Source organism: Panthera uncia, chromosome D4, assembly GCF_023721935.1.
Source record: "Panthera uncia isolate 11264 chromosome D4, Puncia_PCG_1.0, whole genome shotgun sequence".
Classification (NCBI taxonomy): domain Eukaryota; kingdom Metazoa; phylum Chordata; class Mammalia; order Carnivora; family Felidae; genus Panthera; species Panthera uncia.
Window position 1 is genome coordinate 345941 of NC_064807.1, and position 19480 is coordinate 365420.

At 40.2% G+C, this 19480-nt stretch overlaps 1 protein-coding gene across 2 annotated transcripts in view; it reads right to left on the reverse strand.

Moving 5' to 3' along the window:
- ZNF484 (zinc finger protein 484) overlaps positions 1-19480 on the reverse strand; it is a 39504-nt gene that overhangs the window by 18511 nt on the left and 1513 nt on the right. Inside the window, exons 2-4 of one of the 2 annotated variants that reach the window (XM_049634302.1) lie at positions 15091-15135; positions 7165-7291; positions 21-113 (exon numbers count right to left, since the gene is read on the reverse strand). In XM_049634302.1, coding sequence (XP_049490259.1) covers positions 21-113; positions 7165-7291; positions 15091-15105 — 235 coding nt within the window. In that variant the 5' untranslated portion in view covers positions 15106-15135. Of the gene's footprint in view, positions 1-20; positions 114-7164; positions 7292-15090; positions 15248-19480 lie in introns of those variants that run through there. The other variant, XM_049634224.1, reaches the window with a different exon arrangement.

Below are 19480 nucleotides of genomic sequence, written 5' to 3' on the forward strand. Positions count from 1 at the left end.
GCTCTCAGTCCCCTACTCACTGAGACAGTTGTGACTTGAAATGTCACCATCCAGCACACATGGCTCTTCTTGTTCCGAGTTGAAAATGACTTCTGGTTTGGGAACTTGACACCCTATCAACAGAAAATGACAAAAGACTTGCTTTCAGAGGCCATTCAATGAAGCATTCCATTTACTTTTCAGAAAAGTTCATGCAGAATAGAGGTATATTCATAACACACCAAATAGACAATTACTAACATAGAACAAATAGGACAAGCTATTACACACTTCAGATGACCTGCAGCCATTTTTTATATGAAATTTATTGTCAAATTGGTTTCCATACAACACCCAGTACTCATCCCAACAGGTGCTCTCCTCAATGCCCATCACCCACTTTCCCCCCACCCCTCAACTCCCATCAACCCTCAGTTTGTTCTCAGTATTTAAGAGTCTGTTATGGTTTGCCTCCTTCCCTCTCTGTAACTTCCCCCCCCCCTTCCCCTCCCCTCTGGTCTTCTGTTAAGTTTCTCAGGATCCACATATGAGTGAAAACATATGTGATCTGTCTTTCTCTGCCTGACTTATTTCACTTAACATAACACTCTCCAGTTCCATCCACGTTGCTACAAATGGCCAGATTTCATTCTTTCTCATTGCCACGTAGTATTCCATTGTATATATAAACCACATCTTCTTTATCCATTCGTCAGTTGATGGACATTTAGGCTCTTTCCATAATTTGGCTATTGTTGAAAGTGCTGCTATAAACATTGGGGTACAAGTGCCCCTATGCATCAGCATTCCTGTATCCCTTGGGTAAATTCCTAGCAGTGCTATTGCTGGGTCATAGGGTAGGTCTATTTTTAATTTTTTGAGGAACCTCCACACAGTCTTCCAGAGTGGCTGCACCAGTTTGCATTCCCACCAACAGTGCAAGAGGGTTCCCGTTTCTCCACATCCTCTCATCTATAGTCTCCTGATTTTTTTCATCTTGGCCACTCTGATTGGCGTGAGGTGGTATCTGAGTGTGGTTTTGATTTGTATTTCCCTGATGAGGAGTGACGTTGAGCATCTTTCCATGTGCCTGTTGGCCATCTGGATGCCTTCTTTAGAAAAGGGTCTATTCACGTCTTCTGCCCATTTCTTCACTGGATTATTTGTTTTTCGGGTGTGGAGCTTGGTGAGTTCTTTATAGATATTGGATACTAGCCCTTTATCCGATATGTCATTTGCAAATATCTTCTCCCATTCCATCAGTTGCCTTTTAGTTTTGTTGATTGTTTCCTTTGCAGTGCAGAGGTTTCTTTATGTTTATGAGGACCCAAAGTTCATTTTTGCTTTTAATTCCCTTGCCTTTGGAGATGTGTCAAGTAAGAAATTACTGTGGCTGAGGTAAGAGAGATTTTTTTCCTGCTTTCTCCTCTAGGGTTTTGATGGTTTCCTGTCTCATTCAGGTCCTTCATCCATTTTGAGTTTATTTTTGTGAATGGTGTAAGAAAGTGGTCTAGTTTCATTCTTCTGCATGTTGCTGTCCAGTTCTCCCAACACCATTTGTTAATGAGACTGTCTTTTTTCCATTGGATATTCATTTCTGCTTTGTTAAAGATTAGTTGGCCATACATTTGTGGGTCCAATTCTGAAGTCTCTATTCTATTCCATTGGTCTATGTGTCTGTTTTTATGCCAATACCTTGCTGTCTTCATGATTACAGCTTTGTAGTAGAGGCTAAAATCTGGGATTCTGATGCCTCCCGCTTTGGTCTTCTTCAAAATTACTTTGGCTATTCGGGGTCTTTTGTGGTTCCATACAAATTTTAGGATTACTTGTTCTAGCTTTGAGAAGAATGCTGGTGCAATTTTCATTGGGGTTGCATTGAATGTGTAGATTGCTTTGGGCAGTATTGACATTTTAATAACATTTATTCTTCCAGTCTGCGCGCATGGAATGTTTTTCCATTTCTTTGTATCTTCTTCAATTTCCTTCATAAGCTTTCTATAGTTTTCAGCATACAGATCTTTTACATCTTTGGTTAGGTTTATTCCTAGGTATTTTATGCTTCTTGGTGCAATTGTGAATGGGATCAGTTTCTTTATTTCTCTTTCTGTTGCTTCATTATTGGTGTATAAAAATGCAACTGATTTCTGTACATTAATTTTGTATCCTGCAACTTTGCTGAATTCATGTATCCGTTCTAGCAGACTTTTGGTGGAGTCTATCGGGTTTTCCATGTATAATATCATGCCATCCGTGAAAAGTGAAAGCTGACTTCATCTTTGCCAATTTTGATGCCTTTGATTTCATTTTGTTGTCTGATTGCTGATGATGCTAGAACTTCCAACACTATGTTAAACAACAGCAGTGAGAGTGGACATCCCTGTGGTGTTCCTGATCTCAGGGGGGAAAGCTCTCAGTTTTCCCCATTGAGGATGATATTAGCTGTGGGCTTTTCAAAAATGGCTTTTATGATGTTTAAGTATGTTCCTTCTATCCTGACTTTCTTGAGGGCTTTTTTAAAGAAAGGATGCTGTAATTTGTCAAATGCTTTTTCTGCATAGATTGACAGGATCTTTGCAGATCTTTTCTTTTATTAATGTGATCTATCACATGGATTGATTTGCGAATATTGAACCAACCCTGCAGCCCAGGAATGAATCCCACTTGATCATGGTGAATAATCCTTTTTATATGCTGTTTAATTCAATTTGCTAGTATCTTGTTGAAGTTTTTGTAGCCATATCATCAGGAATATTGTTTTGCTGGGTCTCTGGTTTGGGAATCAAAGTAGTGCTGGCTTCATAGGATGATTCTGGAAGTTTTCCATCCCTTTCTATTTTTTGAAACAGCTTGAGAAGGATAGGTATTATCTCTGCTTTAAATGTCTGGTAGAATTCCCCTGGGAAGCCATCTGGTCCTGGACTCTTCTTTGTTGGGAGACTTTTGATAACTGATTCAATTTCTTTGCTGGTTATGGGTCTGTTCAGGTTTTCTATTTTTTCCCGTTTGAGTTTTGGAAGTGTGTGGGTGCTTAGGAATTTGTCCATTTCTTCCAGGTTGTCCAGTTTGTTGGCATATAATTTTTCATAGTATTCCCTGATAATGCTTGTATTTCTGAGGGATTGGTTGTAATAATTCCATTTTCATCCATGATTTTATGTTTGGGTCATCTCCCTTTTCTTTTTGAGAAGCATGGCTAGAGGTTTATCAATTTTGTTTATTTTTTCAAAAAAACAACTCTTGGTTTCATTGATCTGCTCTACAGTTTTTTTAGATTCTATATTGTTTATTTATGCTCTGATCTTTATTATTTCTCTTCTTCTGCTGGGTTTGGGGTGTCTTTGCTGTTCTGCTTCTATTTCCTTTAGGTGTGCTGTTAGATTTTGTATTTGGGATTTTTCTTGTTTCTTGAGATAGGCCTGGATTGCAATGTATTTTTCTCTCAGGACTGCCTTCGCTGCATCCCAAAGCGTTTGGATTATTGTATTTTCATTTACATGTTTCCACATATTTTTAAATTTCTTCTCTAATTGCCTGGTTGACCTATTTACTCTTTAGTAGGGTTTTCTTTAACCTCCATGCTTTTGGAGGTTTTCCAGACTTTTTCCTGTGGTTGATTTCAAATTTCATAGCATTGTGATCTGGAAGTGTGCATGGTATGATCTCAATTCTTTTATACCTATTAAGGGCTGTTTTGTGACCCAGTATGTGATCTATCTTGGAGAATGTTCCATGCGCACTCGAGAAGAAAGTGTATTCCGTCGCTTTGGGATATAGAGTTCTCAATGTATCTGTCACGTCCATCTGATCCAATGTATCATTCAGGGCCCTTGCTTCTTTATTGATTCTCTGTCTAGATGATCTATCCATTGTTGTAAGTGGAGTATTAAAGTGTCCTGCAATTACCACATTCTTATCAATAAGGTTGCTTATGTTTGTGATTAATTGTTTTATCTATTTGGGTGCTCCCAAATTCAGTGGGTAGACACTTATAATTGTTAGCTCTTCCTGATGGATAGACCCTGTAATTATTATATAATGCCCTTCTTCATCTCCTGTTACAGCCTTTAAAGTCTAGTTTGTCTGATATAAGTATGGCTACTCCAGCTTTCTTTTGACTTCCAGTAACATGAGAGATAGTTCTCCATCCCCTCACTTTCAATCTGAAGGTGTCCTCAGGTCTAAAATGCGTCTCTTGTAGACAGCAAATAGATGGGTCTTGTTTTTTTATCCATTCTGATACCCTATATCTTTTGGTTGGAGCATTTAGTCCATTTACATTCAGTGTTATTACTGAAAGATATGGGTTTAGAGTCATTGTGATGTCTGTAGGTTTCATGCTTGTAGTGGTGTCTCTGGTACTTTGTGGTCCTTGTAACATTTCACTTACAGGGTCCCCCTTAGGATCTCTTGTAGGGCTGGTTTAGTGGTGATGAATTCCTTCAGTTTTTGTTTGTTTATCTCTCCTTCTATTCTGAAGGACAGACCTGCTGGGTAAAGGATTCTCAGCTGCATATTTTTCCTGTTCATCACATTGAAGATTTCCTGCCGTTCCTTTCTGGCCTGCCAAGTTTCAGTAGATAGGTCTGCTACTACCCTTATGTGTCTACCTTTGTATGTTAAGGCCCTTTTATCCCTAGCTGCTTCCAGAATTCTCTCTTTATCCTTGTATTTTGCCAGTTTCAGTAGGATATGTCATGCAGAAGATCGATTCAAGTTATGTCTGAAAGGAGTTCTCTGTGCCTCTTGGATTTCAATGCCTGTTTCCTTCCCCAGATCTGGTAAGTTCTCAGCTATGATTTGTTCAAGTACACTTTCAGCCCCTTTCTCTCTTCTGGAATTCCTATGATACAGATATTGTTCTGCTTGATCGCATCACTTAGTTCTCTAATTCTCCTCTTGTACTCCTGGATTTTTATCTTTTTCTCAGCTTCCTCTTTTTCCATAATTTTATTTTCTAATTCACCTATTCTCCCCTCTGCCTTGTCAATCCGTGCTGTGGTCGCCTCCGTTTTATTTTGCACCTCAATTATAGCATTTTTTTAAATTCATCGTGACTATTTTTTAGTCCCTTGATCTCTGTAGCAATAGATTCTCTGCTGTCCTCTATGCTTTTTTCAAGCCCAGTGATTAATTTTATGACTATTATTCTAAATTCTTGTTCAGTTATATTGCTTGAATCGGTTTTGATCAATTCGTTAGCTGTCGCTACTTCCTGGAATTTCTTTTGAGGAGAATTCTTCCGTTTCATCATTTTGGCTAGTTTTCTGTCCCTTATGCATTTTAAAAGCTTGTTGTGTGCTCTGCACCTGCAAACACCGCTATATTAAAGGAGGCTCATATATACTGTCCGGAGCCGGGCCCTTCAGGAGGTGTTTTTTAAGGGATTGTTACTTGCTCTCTGTTTTTGTGACTTCGGTTATTTTATTACCCTACTCGTAATAATATTTTGGACCCTCCACCAGATGTGCTTTGATTTATTCCTTGGAGTAGCCCTGTAAAGGAAAACAGATAGACAAACAGGAGACAAAAACACCAAACACACAAATAACATAAACAAACAAAAATCTAAAGACTAAAAACAAAACAAAAAACAAAAAAACAGACTGCAAGAAAAGAAGAGGGTGGAGGCGGTGCTGATGGAAGAGCACATACAAGGACAGAAATGACAGGAGTGGGGGGGGGGGGGGGGAGGGGGAAGAAAAAATAAACATTGATTAGGCAGAGAGACTAAAAGGCTCAATCCAGAGAGAGAGAAAGGAAAAAAAAGGAGGCGGGGAAAATGAAATGAAGATAAAGTTACCCAGAGAAATTATATGCCTTAATTATTTCAGAGAGAGAGAAAGGACTGTAAAGAAGGAGGTGTAGAACATGTATCAAGACAATGGATTAAATATGTCTGTTTAGACAGACCAATAACCAGAGTTATTGGGAGGGAAGAGATAAGGAGGAGAAATGGAGAGGGGGAGGGAAGAATTATCTATGTATCCAGAATTGACCTAGTTAATCCAGGCAATGCTGCATCGCTTGGCAGGGTAGCTGTCCACAGGGTCTGTGCCCCTCTGGTGGACAGCAGTTACCCAGTGCAAAGGGGCGTGGTTTGGCGTTTTCTGGATCCACCTCCACTATGGGCCCAGGAGTGATCCCTGAGGCCCTGCCTTGGTGGTGGTGGGGAGTGGGGGAGGAAATGGTGATCCCCCAGTCTCTTCTCTACGGAGCTGGACCCGGTGGACTCAGTTTGAATCACCCTCACTGTGCCACGGACACAGACAAGAAGGTCCTTCTCACTCTGCCAACTCCCCTGACCCTGCGCTTGGCTGGGATCCAAAGTCCCGCTCTGTGCACTCTGGCACTGGGGAAGTGCCTCTCAGTGCCGCGATATGTGGTCCCCTCTGGCTTTGTCTGTGCCACAGCCACTTCAGGGAGGACCACCTTCTCCTACTGCGCACACAGCCACTGCCCTCACCATGAGCCCCCAGGGTGGCGCACGCAGGCAGTCTTTGTCTTTTCCACAGCACTTCAGGCAAACGGCGGCCTTTTCCTCCTGCAGACTGCGCCCTCACCCTAGCCACCATGCCCAGGGGTAGCAGACGCAGGCAGGTTCTGTACTATCGCGCAGCTCTCCAGGGAGGGAACCACTTTCTCCAGCTGCGGGCTGAGCCCCTGACCCGCACCCAGGCCTGGCTCCCCTCCTCCCTAGGGAGCCGGTCCCAGTTCAAAGAAAGCCCCGCAGTTAAGAGACTGGATCCCTCCCAGTCTCAGTCCGAGGTCTTTCTCCTGTCCAGATACCGTCCTACACTTCCCTAGCCACTCATCTCTTCGTTTTGTCTCTCCGCAGAAGGGGGTCCCTCCCCTCCATGTCCACGCAGCCTTTTTTTTTTATCTCCCCCAGTTCACAGTTACCCACCTATCTTTTTTCCATCTTTCCCATTTTCATCCTAGTAGATTCAGTCTCTTTTCCTCCCAGGTTCTGGTGTTCAAAGTCCTTTGGTTTCCACACTTCTTTGTTTGAGAGATGCAGGAAGTATGGATTCTCCCTACCTCTCCGCCATGTTGGCCCCTCCCAGACCTGCAGCCTTTAGAATTCCCACATATCACAGAAATTCCACAGGTTTAAAAAATTCCACTGAGAATGGAAATATACTCAAATAGGTACAGCCTTATCCCCAGGGGAGCTGTGCTTACCCACTGAGATCAAGTTGAAATAGTTTTCCAGCATTACATCCCTGTACAGGCTTTTCTGAGCATGATCCAATCGTTGCCACTCCTCCCTGCTGAAGTCTACCATTACATCCTTGAATGACACTGACCCCTGCAAAAACATAGTCCTATTCAATGTGAAGAATGGAAACAAGGTATTTAGGAACTTACTTTTAATAATTTGCATCATGCTACAACATATAAAGTTCTCACTAAACACCTGTATTTTATATCATTATTTGAGGGAAAATAAATCTCATTAAAAATATCATGCTGGTGCCTGGGTGGCTCAGTCAAGATTAAGCCTCCGACTTTGGCTCAGGTCATAATCTTGTGGTTCATGAGTTTGAGCCCCACATCGGGCTCTGTGCTGACAGCTCAGAACCTGGAGCCTGCTTCGGTTTCTGTGTCTCCCCCGCTCTCTGCCCACCCCCCACCCCCATGCTCTCACTCTCTCTCCCTCTCAAAAATAAGCATTAAAAAATATATATAACCACAGAATCTACCCCCAAAGCAAAGAGCACACTTTACACACTGTATGTTAGCCAATTTGATAATAAATTATATTAAAGTAATATAAATAAATAAATAAATAAATAAATAAATCATGCCGTTCTTTCTGTAGTACTGATAATATTCTGGGTTGTTTTGGTAATGTTTTTTTGGTATGCTGTGGAAATTCATAAAACTTTATGATTTGTGCATTCTTTTCTATGCCATATGTCATTAAAACTTCATTTAAAAGATAAGATATATTCTGCCATTCATTTTGCACTTACCAATTCACTGAATAAGTCCATTCTTTCTTTAAAAAAGATAATTAAAATAGGCATTTTTTTTTTTAACAGTGTGGTACTAGCATAAAGAGAGACATATAGGTCAATGGGATGTAAATGAGAATCAAGAAATAAACCGTCATATTTATAGTCAATTGATATTCAACACAGGTGTCAAAACAACTTAAAATCGGGAAAAAAAGGATAAAAGAATGAAGTTGGACACCTACCTTATACCATATTAAAAAAAATAGCTCAAAATGGGTCAAAGGCCTAAATGTTCTTATATTTAGCCAAATCTACACTTTAGCTAAAAGGGTAAATCCTTGTGATGCTCGATTTGGCAATGATTCCTGGGATATAAAGTCAAAAGCACAAGCAACTAAAGAAAAAAGTAGAGGAGCAAGTGGATGGCTCAGTCAGTTAAGCATCTGACTTCGGCTCAGGTCATAATCTCGCAGTTCATGAGTTCAAGCCCCCCCGTCAGGCTCTGTGCTGACAGCTCAGCACCCCAACTTATACTCTGTCTGTCTCTCTCTCTCAAAAATGAGTAAACATTTAAAAAAGTTAAAAAGAGGGGCGCCTGGGTGGCGCAGTCGGTTAAGTGTCCGACTTCAGCCAGGTCACGATCTCGCGGTCCGTGAGTTCGAGCCCCGCGTCAGGCTCTGGGCTGATGGCTCGGAGCCTGGAGCCTGTTTCCGATTCTGTGTCTCCCTCTCTCTCTGCCCCTCCCCCGTTCATGCTCTGTCTCTCTCTGTCCCAAAAATAAATAAAAAACGTTGAAAAAAAAAAAATTAAAAAAAGTTAAAAAGAAAAAAATAAATAGGACTTCATCAGAATTAAAAACTTTGTGCTTAAAAGGATATCATCAAGAAAGTGAAAAGACAACCCAAAAACTGGAACAAAATTTTTGCAAATTATATGTCTGGTAAGTGACCTGTATCTACAATATAAAGAGCTCCTGTAACTCAATAAAGCATAAATAATCCAAGTAAAATGAATAAAGGACCTGAATATACATTTCTCTAAAGATCCACAAATGGGAAAAAGCACATGTAAAGATCCTCAGTACCTTTAGTCATAAAGGATATAGAAATCCAAATCATAGAGATACCCCTTCAAATTCACTAAGATGACTATAATAAAAAAGATATTTAATATTGTTAGTCATCAGTGGTATATTTCCACGAGGATGGCTTCAATTAAAAAAAAAGATAATAATAAATGGTTAGTGTGGAAGTGGAAATATTGGAACCCTTGTACAGTGATAGTGGACATGTAAAATGATATAACCACTTTGAAAAACACAATTTCTCAAAAAGTTAAACAGAGTTACAACATGACCCAAAAGGTCCACTTCCAGGTATATACCCAATAGAAATGAAAACATTTGTCTACATAAAACTTGCACATGACAATTCATAGTAGCATTATTCATAATATTCACAGTGAAAAGGAATAACATATTGTAGTCTGAGAAGACAGAGGGGGAATGTGGGGCAGAGGCAATATTTGAGAGGTATCAGTGAACAACATTAGCCCAAAGATTCAAGAAGCTCCTCAAATCCAACTTTATAAAACTGCAAAGACTATAAAAAATGGTAACAGTAATATCTAGTGATGTTTAAAATACATGTCAAATCTAGGGCGCCTGGGTGGCTCAGTCGGTTAAGCATCCGACCTCAGCTCAGGTCATGATCTCATGGTCAGTGAGTTCAAGCCCCGCATCCAGCACTGTGTTGACAGCTCAGAGCCTGAAGCCTGCTTCGAATTCTGTGTCTCCCTTTCTCTCTGTCCCTCCCTCGCTCATGCTCTGTCTCTCTCTGTCTCTCAAAAAGGAATAAACATTTAAAAAAATAATAATAAAATACATGTCAAATTTAAATGCATGAAAATAAGAATGCAAAGATGAGAGGTGGTAAATGGAATTAAGATGATTTGGTATCCCAGAATTATTGAGAAGGGGGTAGAAATAACAACGACTTAAAGATGAATACTGTAATATCTAGGGTAAAAAAAGAATGTATACAATGAGCAAGTTAACAAAGGAAAAAATTAAATTGAGTAATCTAAAAGAAGATTAAGAAAGAAATGTAAAAATAATATTAAACAGATGGTTCAAATATAAAATTAATAGTAAGATAGTATATATAAGTGCAAGTATATCAGCCATTACATTAAATGTAAATGGACTTGGGAGCCTCAATGGCTCAGGTGATTAAGCATCTGACTCTTGATTTTGGCTCAGGTCATGATCTCACAGTTGGTCCTCTCTCTCCCTCTCCCTCTCTCTCTGCCACTCCCCCAATGGTGCTCTCACTCTCTCAAAATAAATAAACATTTAAATGTAAATGGATTAAACATTCAAGATAAAGCAAAGATTGAATAAATCCCACTTGATCATGGTGAATGATCCTTTTAATGTATTGTTTTTAAAAAAAATTTATTGTTATTTATTTTGAGAGAGCTAGAGAGCAAACAGTAGAGGGACAGAGAGAGAGGGAGACAAAAATCCCAAGCAGGTTCTGTGCCATCAGTGCAGAGCCAGATGCGGGGCTCAAACTCACAAACTGTGAGATCATGACCTGAGCCAAAATCAAAAGTCATACATTTAACCCACTGAGCCACCCAGGCACCCCCTTTTAATGTATTGTTGAATGTAGTTTGCTAGTATTTTGCTGAGAATTTTTGTATATGTTTCATCAGGGATCTTGGTCTATACTTTTTGTAGTGTCTTTGTCCGGTTTTAGTATCAGGGTAATGCTGGCCTTTTAGAATGTATTTGGAAGCTTTCCTTCTTCTTCTATGTTTTGGAATAGTTTGACAAGAGTAGCTTTAACTCTCCTTTACTTTTTTTTTTAAGTTCATTTATTTGAGAGAGAGCAAGCAAACGGGGAAGGGGTAGAGAGAGGGGAGAGAGAAAACCCCAAGCAGGCTCTGAGCTCTAGGCACAGAGCCCAATGCAGGGCTCTATCTCACAAACTGTGAGATCATGACCTGAGCAGAAATATGAGTCAGGCACTTAAGCTACTGAGCCACCCAGGCACCCCTTAAACTCTCCCTTAAGTGTTTACTAGATGGAGCACCTGGGTGGATGAGTCGATTGAGCATCTGACTTCATTCAGCTCAGGTCATGATCTCAGTCGTGAGTTCGAGCCCCACATAGGTCTCACGGCTGTCAGTGCAAAGCGGGCTTCAGATCCTCTGTCCCCCTCTCTCTGCCCCTCCCCCACTTGCACTCTCTCAAAAATAAACAAACACTTAAAAAATAAAAAATAAAATAAATGTTTGCTAAAATTCACCTGTGAAGCCATCTGGTCCTGGACTTTTGTCTGTTGGGTTTTTTTTTTTTTTCCATTATCAATTCAATTTCACTACTAGTAACTGGTCTGTTTAGATTTTGTATCTCTTCCTGATTCAGTTTTAGAAGATTATATGTTTCTAGGAATTTATCCATTTCTTCCAGGTTTATTCCTGGGATACAAGAATGATTTAATATCCACAAATCAATCAACATGACACACCACATTGACAAAATAAAGATAAAAATCATGTAGTCATCTCAATAAATGCAGAAAAAGCATTTGACAAAATTTAATACCTGTTCATGAAAAAAATAAAAGTAAGACTTTCAACAAAGCGGGTTTAAAGGGAATATATTTCTGGGCACCTGGGCAGCTCAGTCAGTTGGGAGTCTGAATCTTGATTTCAGCTCAGGTCATGATCCGAGGGTTGTGGGACTGAGCCCCACACTGGGCTCTGTGCTAAGCATGGAGCTTGCTTAAGATTCTCTATCTCTCCTTCTGCCCCTCCACTCCCCTGCTCACACTCTCTCTCACTCTAAAATAAAATAAATAACTAAAAATAAAGGGAGTATAGCTCAACATAATAAAGGCCGTAAATGACAAACCTACAACAAACATATACAATGGTGAAAAACTGACAGCTTTTTCTCTAAGATCAGGGGCAAGACAAGGATGTCCACTCTCATCACTTCTATTCAACACAGTACTGGAAGTCTAGGCCACAGCAATCAGAAAGGAAAAAGAAAAGGCATCCAAGTTGATAAGGAAGAAGTAAAACTGTCATTATTTGCAGATGACATGGTACCATACACAGAAAATCCTAAAAACTCCACCAAAAAAATATTAGAAATAATAAATGAATCCAGTAAAGTTGCAGACACAAAATTAACATACAAAAAAAAGATACTGCTTATGTTTCCATATACTAATATAAAGTAGCAGAAAGAAATTAAGAAAACAATTCCATTTACAACTGTATCAAAAAGACTAAAAGCCTAGGAATAAACTTAATGAAAAGAGATGAAAGACCTGTACCCTGAAAAACAATAAAGCATTAATGAAAGAAAGAAACCAAAGACAATACAAACAAATGGAAAGATATACCATGCTTATGGATTGGAATAATTAACATTGTTAAAATTCCATATTACCCAAAGCAATCTATAGATACAATATAATTCCTATAAAATGCCAATAGTATTTTTTACAGAACTAGAAAAATACTAAAATTTTTATGGAACCACCAAAAAAACCCAAGTAGCAAATTCAATCGAAGAACAAAGCTGGGGGTAGCACATCCAATATTTCAAGAGATACTACAAAGCTACAGTAATGTAAACAGTATAGTACTAGCACAAAAAACAGACACATAGATCACTGGAATGGAATAGGAGGCCCAGAAATAAACCCAGGCTTTATATGGTCAATTAATCTACAACAAAGGAGGCAAGAATATACCATGGGAAAAGCCAGTCTCTTCAATAAATGGGTGTTGGGAAAACAGGACAGCTACATGTAAAAGAATGAAACTGAACCACTTTCTTACACCATACCCAAAAATAAATTCAAAACGGATTAAAAACCTAAATGTGAGACAGGAAACCATCAAAATCCTAGAAGAGAACACAGGCAGTAACCTCTCTGACATCAGATTTAGCGACATGTTTTTAGATATGTCTCCTCAGCCAAAGGAAACAAAAACAGTAATAAACTGTTGGGGCTACGTCAAAATAAAAAAACTTCTACATAGTGAAAGAAACAATCAGCAAAATGAAAAGGCAACCTACTGAACAGGAAAAGATATGTGCAAATGGTACACTGAATAAGGGGTTAATATCTGAAATATACAAAGAACTTATACAACTCAACACAAAAAAAAACCCCACAAATAATCTGGTTAAAAATGGATAGAGGACCTGAATAGACATTTTTACAAAAAATGAAATATGGGGCACCTGGATGGCTCAGTTGGTTGAGCACCTGATTCTTGATTTCAGCTCAGGTCATGATCTCACGGTTCATGGGTCTGAGCCCAAGTCGAGCTCCATGCTGACAGCTCAGAGCTTGGAGCCTGCTTGGGATTCTGTATCTCCCTCTCTCTCTGCCTCTCCCCTGCATGCACTGGGTCTCTGTCTCTCAAAAATAAATAAACATTTAAAAAATCTTTTTTTAAGTTAAAATGCAAAGAAGAGATAAATATTATTGAAAAAATATATAAGAATATGCTTACTATAAAATAAGTCCTCCTTCAAAAAAAAAAAAAAAAATCAGTGAACGACTTCCACTCCTGGAAAGATGGGAACAAATGCACTCATCTCTCCTCATTCCACCACGCCCATCTAGAAACCCTAGACATCATCCGTAAACAATCTGAGAATACTCTGTAAGGCTAAATAAGAGACAAACTGGCTAGGGACCTCAGGAACCAAGGAACTACACAACATTAGTTCCTGAAGACTGCCTCATACAGCCCTGACAGGTGCTAGAACATTCTACAACCCAGAATCACCAAGAGCACACAAAGAGAGTTCAAAGAAAAGTCTGCTCTCTCTAGCTAAAAGATCAGCAAAGGGGCAACCTAGAAGGCAGAAAAATTGTAGGCAAAATATACTCTAGCCAAACACAACAGATTAAAAACCCAAAGAAACAAAAAACTTTGGGCCTGACCCCACGCCCACCAGTAAAGACCCAGGGAGTGGCCTAGACTCCCACTCTTGCCTGGCTGAACAAAGATGCCCGTTCACATTCCAATGGTGTGGTGTGGGAAAAAGCAGGGGGGAACTGGAACTTTCATTCATACACAGTAGTAATAAAATAAAATAAAAAAAAATAGACCAATATTTCTCATTAATATAAGTCCTCAACAAAGTATGAGCAAATAAAATACATAAAAAGAAGTATATGCCGGGGTGCCTGGGTGGCTCTGTCGGTTAAGTGTCTGACTTTGGCTCAGGTCATGATCTCGCAGTTTGTGGATTCCAGGCCCACGTCAGACTCTGTGCTGACAGCTTGCTCAGAGCCTGGGGCCTGCTTCAGATTCTGTGTCTCCCTTTATCTCTGCCCCTCCCCTGCTCGCCCTGTCTCTCGCTGTCTCTCTCTCAAAAATAAATAAACATAAAAAAAAAAAGTATATGCCATGATCAAATGGGGTTTATTCAAAGGTTGCCAAGGCTGGCTCAGTATGTGAAAATCAATGTAATCCATCATAGCAGTAGGCTAAGGAAGTAAAACTCCACAACCATGTCAACTGATGCAGAAAATCAAAATTTAACACCTATTCATGATAAAACCTCAAAACTTTGTTTCACAAGGTAGTCCTTGGACAAGCAGCAATGACACCCTGTTGGAATCCCAACCCTATTAAGAATCTGAAGTCACGTGCCAGCGAGAGAAGCACCGCTTTGTAATGATGGAAACCCTGTCAGTGTATTTCTAACAGTGTTCTTGTTGAAGACACTGTTCTGTCTCCATTCATCTGAAGAGCCATCAGAATTTTTCTCAAGCATCAAGAACCAGGCAATCTTTACTACAGATGAAATAAATTACTTATCAACAATATAAACCAGTATCTCATTTTCATTATTGCTATGTCTTTCACGGAGACCAGAGACAATCTCACAGTTCAAAGTTCATAGCTGTATAAAATCACAACTCACATATATCTATACTCCAAGCTTGACTTGGAGTTGTTAGTCACTTCTTTTTTTCCCTCTGATCTTGGTTTTTATTAATTTATACTTGTCCATCTTACGATATGGGTTATTAGATGCTTCCTAAAATCCACTAGAAAACAAAACAACAAATAAATAAATGAACAAATAAGAACTCACCAGGGACTTGGTCATTTCTGGCTCTTCTGGGAAAGAGGCAGAGATCTGAGAAGAGATGAACAGAGTGACCAATGAGAGAAGGAAGTATGCCAGAGTCCCACACATGGACATATACATCATTTAGCATCCATGCACCTGACCCAAAAAACTCATTTCCAGGACTACATCATAAAAAATCATCCTGAATTGCACAAAAATTTAATTTATTTTTTTTAATGTTTATTTATTTTTTGAAAGAGAGAGAGAGTGGGGGAGGGGCAGAGAGAGAGGGAGACAGAGGATGCCAAGCAGGCTCTGCGCTGTCAGCACAGAACCTGACATGGGGCTCGAACTCATGAAACGTGAAATGATGACCTGAGCCGAAATCGGATGCTCAGCTGACTCAGCCACCCAGGCACCCCTGCACAAAAATTGAAAAGCAGAAATTTCACCACAGCATGGCTAACAACAAAATTAAAAGGCTAGAACATACTGATACCCAATAACTATAGACTCTTTAAATAATTTGTGGACCATCCTGAAAACATAAAGACACATAAAATTAAATTACAGTAGAAAAATATGTTAAACGGCCAAGTAAAAATAAAGAGATGTACCAAATAGTATGGTTTCATTTTCACTGAACAATATGTGTGTACATACACATGCACACATACACGCATGGACACATATATGAGTGCATTCGTACACAAGAAAGAAAATTGTCTGGGAGGAAATATGCTACCATGTTAACAGATATATTATTTGGGTGGTGGTAAAATTATAGGTAATTTTTATATTCTTATAAAACAAAGTAGCTTTTTTTTTTTTAATGTTTGTTTATTTGGGGCACCTGGGTGGCTCAGCTGGTTGAGCCTCCAACTTAGGCTCAGGTCACAATCTCGCGATTTGTGGGTTCAAGCTCCGTGTCAGGCTCTGTGCTGACAGGTTGGAGACTGGAGTCTGCTTCAGATTCTATGTCTCCCTCTCTTTCTGCCCCTTCCTCACGCATGCTTTGTCTCTTTCTCTCTCTCAAAAATAAACATTAAAAAATTGTTTTTAATAAATAAAAATAAATGTTTATTTTTGAGAGAGATAGTGAGCGGGAAGGGGCAGAGAGAGAGAGAGAGAGAGGAGAGGTAGAGAAAATCCCAAGCAGGCTCGCTGCTGTCAGCACAGAGCCCAATGGAGGGCTCGCTCCCACGAACTGTGAGATCGTGACCTAAGCTGAAATCAAGAGGCAGACAGTCAACTGAGCCACCCAGGCGCCCCTGGAAGCAGGTTCTAATCAAGACACACACATTGGTCATTGTGTCCCTTTGACCCTAGACCTATCCTCCCCAATATTTTTTCATGACAGACTTTTAAAATTAATTTTTGCTTTGAACTTTTATATTAAAAGTATTCCTATTAAATATACTTTTCATGTCTAAACTCTGCCAGCAAATATTGGGCCAAGGTGGACTAGAGTCCGAAAAAGAGATTCTGAAGGCTCACTATGTGCTCTGACACCAGGGATCTATGGAAACACAAAGAGATCCTGCAGAGACAGTGCCACATGGTGACAGCCACTCAGCTGTCCTCCCAAGAGCCTCATACGGTGTGGGACGGGTGGCACAGGGGAACAACGAGAATTTGGAGCCAAATCAATGTACGTTTGAATCTCAGTTCTTCCATCTTCTAGCATGACAACCTAGAGAACTCACTTCAATCTGTTTCCCCATCTTCATACTTTTTAGATAAACAAACTTACAATACTTGAAAAGCACTCAGACAGGTGTGGCATACAAATACTCACTAAAATTAGTTACTGATATTATTACAATATCAGTAATCCACGTAGACTGCAATCACTGTACCAGATGTCATCTGACTTCACAGCCCCTCAAGTAAGTCATCACCAACCCCGACCCCCAGTTCCTCACTCGCACTCCCCAAGTGGCTCCACTGTCAGTTGCTGCACACCGACCTCCCGCGAGAGCCATCACTCACACCTCAGGATCACTGGTTCCCATACCCTGCTGCTCACAGACCCCAAATCATTCATTCCACAGTCCCTGATCACAGAGCCTCCAACACTCTAACCTGATTGTTCTGGCTTGCCACCAGTAAATTCCATGCCCCACAAAGGAAAAATTCCTCTTATAGGTCTTTCCTCTATTCTCAATACTTCTGGTCATCAAATGTGTGTGTGTGTGTGTGTGTGTGTGTGTGTGTGTGTGTGTGTTGGAAAAGGTCGGGGGTGGGGAAGGAATCCCTACACTAAGCAATTCTGCAACACCAGCCGAATGTCCTACAATTTAACTCAATTCTGGCATCATCTGCTTGGAGTCAGCATCAGATCGCACAGGTTGAGGGCTCAGTCTCATGAGTGCCCCCTGCCCCAACTTCAAATGCCAATCATAAGCCCAGGCTGTTACTTGTGCTTATTAACTGGCTATAAATCAGAGGTTCCCAGGACCCCCAGCTCGGGTTCCATTAATTTGCCAGAGCAGCTCACAGAACTCAGGATAACATTTGACTTATTGGATTACCGATTGATTATAAAATGACATACCTGAGGAACAACCAGGTGGATGAGACGCACAGAGCGAGGTATATGGGAAGGGGTGCCACACTCTCCCAGCATCTCTATGTGTTCAATCCAGAAGCTCTCCAAACTCCATCCTTTTGGGGTTTTATGGACGCTTCCTTATGTACAGATGATTAATTAAATAACTGGCCATTGGTGACTGACTCAACCTGCATTCGGGGCACGGGTTTCAAGTTCCAACGCTCTAATCACATGGTTCGCTCCCCTGGCAACCAGCCCTCCTCGAGTGGTTATGGAGAGACTTTAGAAAAATTACTTCATTAACGTAAACTCAGGTGTGGTTCAAAAGAATTTATTATGAATGATGACAACATCCATTTCACCTTCATCTCTCTGGAGCAATTTCTGGAGTCAGGAACAAAAGGTGCCCTGTGGCTCTTATCATTTAGGAAATGACAAAGGTTCTAGGAGCTATGTGCTGGGAACCATGGACTAAGACTAAAATACTTATTTCTTATTATATCACAATATCACATGCCCCCATTGCTGGCCTCCACACTTTCATCACCACCCACCATGCATCTTCATCAATCATCCCAAGAGTCCCAATCCCAGATGCACCTGCACTGGCACCAGGTACCCAAGCACACTTCCCACCACTCACACCACTACTAGGCCTGTACCATTAGCCTTCCCCACAAACTTACCCACACACACGCACACACGCGCGCACACACACACACACACACACAGGCAGGAACCCAATCAATGATCAAATCTGGGGATATTCTTGAATTTTCAAGATAATCAAAAACACATAAATCCAAAGCACATGTGAAATAACAGATTATTTACAGAGAAAATTTTCAGAAAATCAAGATGCCTCATCTGCAGTAAATTAAATGCTATCAGAAACGTATCTAAAAGGCCTTTTCTGGGGCACTTGGGTGGCTCAGTTGGTTAAGTGCCCAACTCTTGGTTTTGGCTCAGGTCATGATCTCATGGTTCGTGAGTTCAAGCTCCATGATGGGCTCCATGCTAATGGTGCATAGCCTGCTTGGAATTCTCTCTCTCTCCCTCTCTCTGCCCTTCCCCTGCTCTCTCTCTCTCAAAATAAATAAACTTAAAAAAAAATCTTTAAAAGGCCATTTCTCTCTGAAGGCTAGAGAAAGACATTTTCAGAAATAAAAGTACTTGCAGAGTATCTCTATCTTTATCTGGCGAAAATACTTTAAAAAGTATTCCAAATAATGTAAATTGAATCAGATGAGATCTCCCAAAGAAAAATACTGTTCAGCAATAATTTTTGCAAGAGATATGATTATAAAAAAGGACAAGAGTGGTGATGGGATGAGGCCATTAAAGGTAAAATTGATAATATTCTATGATAAAACATTTCTAATTAAAACATAAGAAAAAACGTAAGTTATATGGGGTGTAGAATGGAAACAATGAACAGAAACTTAATCACTACAATGAAAGTAGAAAGTATGAAACAGAAAAAAATGGGGCACCTGGGTGGCTCAGTTGGTTGAGCTTCTGACTTATTTATTTATTTATTTATTTATTGTTTAATTTACATCCAAGTTAGTTAGCATATGATGCAACAATGATATCAGGAGTAGATTCCTTAATGCCCCTTACCCATTTAGACCATCCCCCCCCACCCCCAACCCCGCTGACTCTTGACTTCTGCTCAGGTCATGATCTCATGCTTCCTGGGATCAAGACTGGTATGGTACTGTGCTGACAGGAGCCTGCTTGGGATTCACTGTCCCTCTCTCTCTGCTCCTTCCCTGCTCATGCTCTCTCTCTTTCTCTTAAAATAAATAAGGGAAGGAAGGAAGGAAGGAAGGAAGGAAGGAAGGAAGGAAGGAA